Source organism: Microtus ochrogaster, unplaced genomic scaffold, assembly GCF_000317375.1.
Source record: "Microtus ochrogaster isolate Prairie Vole_2 unplaced genomic scaffold, MicOch1.0 UNK4, whole genome shotgun sequence".
NCBI classification, from domain to species: domain Eukaryota; kingdom Metazoa; phylum Chordata; class Mammalia; order Rodentia; family Cricetidae; genus Microtus; species Microtus ochrogaster.
The window spans coordinates 17,581,024-17,590,788 of NW_004949102.1; the positions used below are offsets into that span (position 1 = coordinate 17,581,024).

At 43.4% G+C, this 9,765-nt stretch overlaps 1 protein-coding gene across 2 annotated transcripts; it reads right to left on the minus strand.

Moving 5' to 3' along the window:
• Positions 1-293: 293 nt before the first annotated feature.
• Positions 294-8,644, minus strand: Clec5a (C-type lectin domain containing 5A). 2 transcript variants are annotated; one of them, XM_005365869.3, is made up of 7 exons: positions 8,463-8,495; positions 7,950-8,041; positions 7,161-7,235; positions 4,617-4,676; positions 3,977-4,113; positions 1,902-2,008; positions 294-617 (listed from the first exon to the last, which is right to left on the minus strand). In XM_005365869.3, the coding sequence occupies exons 2-7, from the start codon at positions 8,026-8,028 to the stop codon at positions 503-505; spliced, it is 573 nt and encodes a 190-aa protein (XP_005365926.1). In that variant the 5' UTR covers positions 8,029-8,041; positions 8,463-8,495; the 3' UTR covers positions 294-502. The 2 variants fall into 2 exon arrangements, with proteins under 2 accessions (XP_005365926.1, XP_026644408.1); XM_026788607.1 differs by lacking the exon at positions 7,161-7,235 and having other exon boundaries at positions 8,463-8,644.
• Positions 8,645-9,765: the final 1,121 nt, after the last annotated feature.

Consider the following 9,765-nt stretch of genomic DNA (forward strand, 5'->3'; position numbering starts at 1 on the left):
TCTGAGAGTAGGGGAGGTCGTGAAGCTGAGTTTATCTTCTCCCCACACTGCCTTCTCACAGGCCTCATCTCTTCTGCTTGCAGTTTCTTCTCAGTAGCACAGGCATGTGCTCGAAGAATGAAATAGAGCCTGTCTACAGGCAAAGCCCCATTGGTCAGTCAAAATGCTCAACTCCTCAGAAATAGATTTTATTTCTGCATCAATTTCATCTCCAGAAAACTGGCCCTGCATACTGAGATGACTGGAATCCAGTCCCCTCGCACAGCAAGTGTGGTCTTGGGGAGTGCCCGGAGTAGAGCAGGAATTCTCCTGTTGTGTGAAGGTGCATGTGAAAGGGAATAGTTTATTGACCCTGAGGATTTACCGGGAAGCTCGACCAGCAGCCTATGGGAGATGGGCACAGTCTTGGATGTTCTGTATTTTCTGGGCTAGTTTCAGTTGCAAGTAATCTCTTTTGCTGTCTTTGTAGACATATATTTGCTCTTGTTGTAGAGACCCATGATCATCTGGGAGTCCTCTCACAGATCCAGCGGTAGCTGATGTCACATGATGCAGCATCAAATGTCTTTGTCAGGCCTATAGTGACGCAGTGGAAGTTCTGATTCTCATTTGTAACACTAAATGAGTAGAGAAAGCATGGTTAAGGCTCCTGGTTTCAGTTTTGTCTTTGATTGCTAGTGAGGTGAGGGTCACATGGGAGTTGTGCATGGAGGAGATGCAGCCTCATGCAACCACACACCCTCCTTTTCTGCACTGGGTCTTTCTTCCCAACTTAGAGCCCTTCTTCTCCATACATCTTCTCCAGTCCAGTCCTGTACCCACTGCTTCCTCTCAACTCTCCTGTGAGCATTCATGGATTCCAAGAATCTAGGTCTAACTTGTTCATATAAGGTTGGAAGTATTTCCAAACTTTGAGGACAGTGTCACACCGTCCAAAACCATCTTTCAGTATTGATTGCATGTTTATAACAGGAAGGCCCAAGAAAGGAGGAAAGAGATTTTTCTTCCTTTACTGAATGGGAGCTAGCTCTAGGAAAACCTTGGTGGAGGCAAGCCGTTGGCCTTCTCCTACTTTCTTTCTGGCATTTGGATCCTTTTGGTCTGACTGTAGAGTCTCATTTCATGAAAAAGTGGCATGAGATTTGGGCTCAATGATCCATGAAATCAAACTGTGGCTCTATCCTGCTGCTATGTGAAATTCAACACATTTTATACTCATTTCAACTCTCATACCCAATTCAACTACTTGGGAGTAATAGAAACTTTCTCCATGGCATCCTGGTTAATAGGGAGAAATGATCCATGCGGGTGCTTAGCGCAGCATTGTGCCTGATATTTAGGAGGCAGTGAGTACATATTAATTTTTTCCTCTCTGTAAGGAAATTCATTTGCAGGCAGGGGACCTGGCTTGCTCCTTGTCCAGGTCAGTATTTCCATATGAAAACTGGAAATAGTATAGCCTCCTCTAAAGGTGGACTCCAAATGATTCCCCGAAGATAGTTCTTGAGAGATACAGGCCAACCTTAAGGCATAGATAGGATATAGGTATATAGTAAACTTTCTCTAGATAAAGGAACTATATCGGGGGAAATGGTATGATGTGCAGTTTAATGACCTATGAAATATATGAGGTGCAGCAGAGCTATGCATGTGGGTCAGTTTGAAGAAGATAATTTATTATAGGAATAATATTCTAATATTTTTCTTCTACTTTTATATTATGCAAAATGTTTGATTATTTCCTATAATAAATAGGCTAAATAGGCAGGGAGTGGGTTGGAAACAGCTAGGAAAACAGAACAGAGTCTAGTCTAATCCTTTGAGCTGTCTCAGTGTGACTCTCAGGTTTAGTCTTCTTATGTAAAAACCCCTAGGGAAAAAAATGCAGGGTGTTCACATACTTGCCATTGAACGCAGAGTTGTTGACCCAGCGCCACCGTTTTCCTCCCGGCTGACGTGTCAAACCAACAAAGTACTTCTCGGCATCAGCTATGTCCTGAAGATACTTCTAGAAGTTTAAAAAAAGAAGCGGCTCATCAGTGAGTTCTTCAGTGCTGAGCTGGTGGTTGATGGTGGCTCTGGTTCTGAGAACCAGGAAGGGTCCTGGGGTTTGGACCCTGGTATCACTGACTGTTGCCTGGGAAGTTCTGAAACTTGGTTGGACATAAGATCACCTGGATATCTGGAGACAGACTGCTTGGCCTGCGGTGCAGAAGAGCTAATGATGAAGAATTTGCACCACTGATAAATACCCTGTGATGTCAGTATTGCCCAGAAGGTGTGGGAAAGGAGGGCACCACAGTCAAAACCAGGCCACTTCAGGTACACATCTGATGTCTGGAATGCTTCTCTTTGTGGGATTTTCATCACTCCAGAAAATTTCACATCCCCAATTAAGTTTAATCAAGTGGAAAAATGTGTTGAGAGTTATCAGCAAACCATCAGTGTGATCTTTGTCTGTGTCACTATGCAGTAGAAGCTGAGGAGGAGGGCAGTGAACACTGGACGCACCAAAACTTAAATGGTGTCTAGAGGAAACAGAGGGATCAATTCTTCCCGTTCTCTTCTCTCCAGCCCCTGTTTTCTTTCCCCACCCCCTGCCCCTCTTTTCTTCCTGATTTTCTACCAGAAAACATATTGCTTTCCACTTGGGTGCTTTACCCTAGAGACTTTGTGGGATCCTAATCTCTGACCTTGGTCATCTATCAAGGGTTGGCCCCCTAGAAAATTCTGCCCAATCACAGGTTGATTTTTGAGAAGCTAGGATAGGGGAGAAAACATGAATAGTGTTTAGTGCCCAACATCCAATCATTGCTAAGATTTGAAGAGAGGCAACTGTAAGTAAAATGAGTATGATGAATTTAATGTTCTATTGTTTAAGTATATGATGGTCAAATAACTTTTATTTTGGCTAAGGAGATGTATCCGTTGGTGGAACATTTGCTATGTAAGTGTGGCAATTTGAGGTCAGATTCCCAGAACCCACGGGATAGCCTGATGTCTCTTGTTTTCCCAGCGCTCCCATGGCAAGATGAGAGGTAGGAAGGGGAGAATCCCTGGAAGGCTGGGGGAGGGGAGCAGCTAATCTAGTTATGTGGTTGTGAATAACAAGGCACCTTGTCCCAAGCAAGGTGGAAGGTGAGGTGGTTCTCTGACTTTCTGCTGTGGCACATTTGTGCTCACATAAACACACACACACACACACACACACACACACACACACACACACACACCATTACTTTTTTTTAATTTCCTCATTGCCTATGCATAAAATATGGCAGCCACAAGCTAATGGAAGGCAGTAAACAAAGCTGCCACAAAGCATTCATCTACTCTCATTTTCACAAAGGTGAACTGTAAACTGTGGGTTCCAGTTCTTTGTTTTAATTATATTAATTTATCTTTTTTCTTATGCACACTGAGATGACACATCACTATCATGAGTAATGCATATCTTCCTCCTTTACTATATTCATGAACTTCTCATAAAGTATTCTGTAATATTTCTTTTGTGTCTGTGTGCTTTTGTAGTTTATGAGTATGCATGTATGTATGTGTGTGAACATACATGTGGCACTTATAGAGGTCAGAGGACCGCCTGTGGGAGCTTCTGCAAACATGCAAGTCCCAGGGATTGAACTTAGGTCATCAAGCTTTATAGTGTGTGACTTTACCCACTGAGCGATCTCTCTGGTCCTTACACACTTCTGCATGCACTAGGTCTTTGGTCAAGCCTTGCACTTTTAATGTCCTGGTTCATCTTTAATACATAAACCTGATACTGTAGTTTATGGGGAAGATGACAGGATCTGGATTTCTCAGTCTCAGGTTTAGAACAAGGACTATGAACTCCCCAGCCAGGCAGGCCTCTAATTCTCGCCAGCATCCTATCCCCACTTCACGTTTTCCCATAGACTCCACCAACTGCAGCTGACGCTGGACAGGCTATTTTATCACACCCTCCCAATGTCGTTACCAGTTTCTCTAGTGTGTCAACAACTGCCAGTGTGGATCCTCTGGTTGCACAGTGATCCCTGCTGTTATTCCAAGATGATTCAGAGGTGGAGAAGAAGAAGCATCTCCCTTGGTGAAGATCCCAGTCTTTGGGGCAGCCTGGAGAGATTAGGGGAATAAGGAGCAGAGGCAGAAGCAGAATGAATACATGCTAATTAGTGGTCTGGAGTGGGAACCCTGGGACTTACTCACAAAATGATGGGGCATAGGTTTCTTTGTAACTACTAGTATAAATGCTTCCCAATCCGGGAAGAAATTCCATCGCTCTAGTCTGTTTTCCCGCCCCTAACATAGAGGGAATGACCATGAAGTTCTTCATGGTCCCTTTGAACAAAAGTTCCACAAGAAAGGGACAATGGGAACATTCCTTGAGAATCCAGTTTGTGCAGCCCAGGCTGGCCTCAAACTTATGATTCTCCTGCCTCTGCTTCCTTCTGCAAATTCTACCAGTGTGAGTCATCACTGAGTTCCAGAACAGCCATGAATACACAGAAAAATCCTGTCTCAAATAAACAAAACAAAACAAACAGACAAAACAAAACAAAAGAATCCAGCTTATGTGTACCAAGGGGATGGGAGAAACCAGGGACCATGCACTGTACCTGTTCCATAGCTCCTTGTGGGCATGATACTTTCGTTATTTCTCCCAAAGATCTGTGAGACTGAAATAAAAAGAAAGCCTGGTAGTTACTATTCGATGAACACAACAACCATTAGGTGTGGGCTGCAACAACCATTAGGTGTGGGCTGTTGAGCTCTGACTGTTTGTTTCTAAGCATCCCAGATGTTCTAGATGATCCAGAGGTATAAAAAAAAATCATCTTTCTTGATGAAGATCCCAGTGTTTGGGGCAGGCTGGGAGTTGGGAAGGGAGTGTGTGGAAAGGAAGGAAGGGGGAAAGAAGGGAGGGAAGCAAGGCCCGAAAGAGATGCTATAGAGAAGACAAGGGGCTTGGTCCCTCTGAACTAGAGTTGTGAGAAATTTTTCTTCTCTGAAGCTTCCATCTGGCTACTGCTGTGGTCTATTGTGCTAGGTGTCTAAGTCCTACTTTATACCCCACTTCTCCCTATTATGGTAGGTGATGTGAAATGCCTAGGAGGCAAAAATAAACAGGAGGGTGGGGGTAGAGGAGGCTAGTACCCCAAAAAGGCTCTTACTCCTCCCATATACACACTGGACATGGTCACCTCCAGAGAGCGGTTGAAAGCACTTTTATTCTAGGCTTGACATAGCATCTTTGCTGTTCTCTTTATTTCTGGTGTCCAAACCCTCTACAAAAAGCTTTCATTCCAGACAGCTTTTACATGCTTTTCTCAACTAGGATTTCCTCTAAGAATTGTAACTGAGTACAAGAAGATCCAAGATTCATAGAGTTACAGCAGATAAGGAGGTAGGTAACATTCTAGAGATTTCTCTAAGCATAAGAAGTTTGCCTTTTAAAATACAAGATATGGGGAATGATGGGCCCCTAAGAGGATCTTTTTTCTGAGAGCACTGACTGCACAGACAGCTACAATGGCTCCATAGACTGCTGAAATCTCCCCTCAGGGGCTCTGGTTATTTGTTGGTTATGGTTAAAACTACTTCCATTTACCCAGACATGAAGTTGTTGCTTAAAATAATAATGATGAAACAGACATAAGCATTCACCCTTTAATACATTCCCTAGCTCAGAGACACTGTAATATTATAAAAGACTTTTAATTAGAGATGGCGGTTTTGGGTGCTAAAGATATCAACAGTAACCCTTATCTTTAGAGGCAGTGACAGAGTTCTTGCAGACAAGTGAGCTTGGAGCTAGAGAGGTGGCAGAATTCCCAGCACCTACAAGCTGGCACACACCACTTTAACTCCAGTTCCAGGGCATATGGTGTCCTTTTCTGGCATCCATACGTGACACATGCACACAGTGTACCTATATATATGAAGGTAAAAACATTCATACACATAAAAATAAATAAATCTTTTAACAAAGAAGTGGGATTAGAAGCTTCTTGTCCTCTGTGTATGAAACATCTGGCATTCAACTTTTTGTTTTATACATGAGGCTTGATTACTTACCTGTCATATTCTCCTATAGTTGTTCTAGCAGAGTGTTTGGCACACAAAAAGATGCCTAGACTTCTTTGTGGAACAAGAATTCTGTGTGTGTGTGTGTGTGTGTGTGTGTGTGTGTGTGTGTTGTACGTACATGTTTTGGTGGGTGTATGTACGTGTGTGTGAGAGTGTGCGTGCACTTGTGTGTGCATATGTGAGGAGACCAGAGGTTGACATTGGGTGCCTTCTCCAAACATTGACCACCTCATTTGTTAAGGCAAGGTCTCTTTCTGAACCTGGAATTTATTAGTTTGGCTAGATTGACTGGCCAATGAGCACCAGGGATCAACCCATCTTTGCCTCCATCCACCAGACCTGGGGTTACAGACATTGCTGCAACACTTGTCTTTCACAAGTGTGCTGGAGATCCAAGCTCAGGGTCTTATACTTGTGGGACAGAGACTTTACCAACTGAACCATCTCCTAATGCTGGAATTGGTTTCTCTTTCTTCCTTTCTTCCTTCTTTCCTTCCTTCCTTCCTTCCTTCCTTCCTTCCTTCCTTCCTTCCTTCCTTCTTTCCTTCCTTCCTGCCTTTCTTTCTTTGCTTTCTCTCTTTCTTTTTTGTTTTTACCTTTTTTTGTTTGTTTTCAAGATAGGGTTTCTCTGTATAGCTCTGGCTGTCCTGGAACTCACTCTGTAGACCAGACTAGTCTAGAACTCAGAGATCCTCCTGCCTCTGCCTCCCGAGTGCTGGAATTAAAGGTCTGCACCACCACACCTGTCTAGAACTTGGTTTCTTTATAACCATTCTTGTAAGACTCTATGAAACATATCCACAGCACATTACAGAAGTCCCCCACAGACCATCCTCAGGCCTAGGAGGAAAACTGAGCATTGTATATTTCAAGCAGAGGCTAAGGGTGTAGCTTATGTTTTTCCCAAGCAAGGTCCTGGGTTTGATCCCTAGTACCAGTAGGAGATAAAAATCAGTATCAATAGGTTTGCTATTCATTTTCACACTTGAAAAGGTGATGAGGACCTTTGTGGAGCATTTGTGCATAAGTTTCTTAGGGACTGTTAGAATTCAGCTTGATAGTAGGGAGATTACCATTCTGCACATTAGTGGTTCCGTAGCTCTCCGTGGGGATGAAGCTATCATTACTCTTGCCAAAAACCTGTGGGACTGCAAAGAAAACCAGCTAGTGGCTCAGCCTCAGTGTGGCTGCAAATGGCAGCAGCAGCAGCAAATGAGCCACCGGGGATGCCAGGGAGCTGTGACCACAGGAAGAAGCACTGAGCGCTCTGCCTCATGGAGGACTGTGTATATTTTTGTTGTCTTTGCTTACCTACTGTGGATCTCCTCTGCTCTCATGATAGTCATTGCATATTAAAATTGGGTCACAAGGAAAATACCGCTTACCCAACTGCACCCATTTGCTCACATTTCCTTCCTCCTTCATTTTTTTTCCTGACTTCAGAGCTAAATCTTTGGTTTTGAAGCTCCTTTTATTAATAAATTTATTGAGAAGAATTTGTATATACACACATGTGTGCAGGCACACACACAGACACACATCCCTCAGTTAAATCTTAATCTCATATTAGCCCTTCACACAGCCTTATTGGGTTGAACTGGAACAGCATTAATTTTTAAATTATAGCAATAATAAAAAGGCATGCTAAATATTCTAGTTCATATTCTCCAAAAGCTTCATGTAAGGGCTCTACCCTTTTACACAGTCAGCTGTGCATCTCCATTGTAGAGCAGTAAACCTGACCCCTGTGTCTGATAGAGTGAGGAAGGACACCGTGGAGGTACGTGGGCACTGAACCTTTATACTCAGTCTGACATTCTGACAATAAGGACGCTGGGGAGACGGCTCACACAAATACTCACAATATAGCAGAAATACGGTCATTCCAGCAACTTTGATCACTACTATAATAAACCCCGAGATGATCATGTTCCAGTTCATGATGATGGGAATTCTGTGAGGAGGACCAGAGCAACATCATCAGTATCTGGGGATGAAACTGCTTTCTCCCTGTCTTAGCCTTGTGTCTTGTTCAGAGTACCCAAGGGAGGGCTTCAAGACAGGCATTCTGGTGGCAGGTGAAAGGAGGAGCCCCAGACATGTCCAGAGCAATGACAGAAAGCATGACATGCTATTTCTTCTTCATGTATACTTTAGCCTTAGGTCCAAACCGCGTCTCCATTTGTGGTTTAAAAAACCCTGTCCAATATGTAAGTCTCCTGTAATTCAACAACATATAGTCTTAAAAATGACCCTTTCTTATAAGCTTACAGTTTGGCAATGCTAATCTCACTTATAGAAGCCTTAAGTGAAGTGTCAGGGGTATGTGACAGATGAACAGGCAGGCAGGAAGGCAGACAGACAGACAGACTTACCTGATCTCTCTCTGGAAGTCTGGCTTGGCATACAGATCAAAGTCTGGCCTTTGTGATGAGCTAATCCTTGTGTGGTGAGCAGGGTTTCTTGTCTCCTGAGCATAGGCTCCTGCTCAGGCAATGGGTACCATCCTTGTTCACAACCTCACTGTGCCAGCTGCATTTTCAAGCAAACACCTCTTTCTGTTCAGTGCTCTTGGCAAAGGAACAGGCAGGGCAAAGAGGGGAAGAGAAGCTCTAGCTCTGCAGGAGGAAGGTTCCTATCAGGGCAACCTTTCTAGACGGATGTGAGAAACCACATGCCTCAGCACAGACTCCCCCCTTCATCTGTTGACTTTCTAATTGCTCAGGACGAGGCGTGACTGCTTGATGTAGTATACAAATCTTGCATATCTCTTCTCTCATGTATTCTCGGTGCTCAACCATGTGCTAGGTATTCTCTTAGTGCCTGGGATGTGTGTGGTGCTTCTGTATCTCTTACTAGCACGAAATCTGCCCTAGTCTTATCTGCCACCAATACTACTGAAGTGAAAGTTTTTAATGAATTTTCTCACCCATAGTCACATGACACACCTTTATTGACCACATAACCACACAGCACTAATAGTATCACCTGTTCTAGCTCAGATACACAGTAGACTTTTCTATGTTCTTATTGACTAGATAATTCTAATGCATCCTTTAGACATCATTTCCTTTAGGAAAACTCTTTTCCCAATCCTCCACTCATTTGTCCCATTTGTGTTTAGGTATCCCTTACCTAGTACCATGATACGGGGTGTTCCTTGGGAGCAATTCTTGCATGATTATGTGTGCACTGTTATTCTCATACTCTGAAGCGATGAAGTGATGTGGGAGTCCCCCGTATGCTGTGAGTATGTTTTATTACCATTGGTTAATAAAGAAACTGCTTTGGGCTTATGGCAAGGCAGAATATAACGAGGCAGGAAATCTGAACAGAGATATAGAGAGAGATCAGGTGAAGTCTAGGAGACACCATGTAGCTGCTGAAGGATTCAGATGCCACCGGAACTTTACCAGTAAACCATGAGCCTCGTGGTAAAATGTAGAATAGGATTGGGTTAATTTAAGATGTAAGAGTTAGTTAGTAAGAAGTGTACATTATTGGCCAAGCAGTGTCGTAATTAATAGAATTTCTGTGTTATCCGGTCTGGGCAGCTGGGAACGAACAAGCAGCCTCGGCCTATGATGAAGGCTGAAGCTCTCTATCCTTTCAGTACTGTAGTCCTGGAACAAACACAGCACATGGAGCACTGTCTTTACTGTAGTCCTGGAACAAACA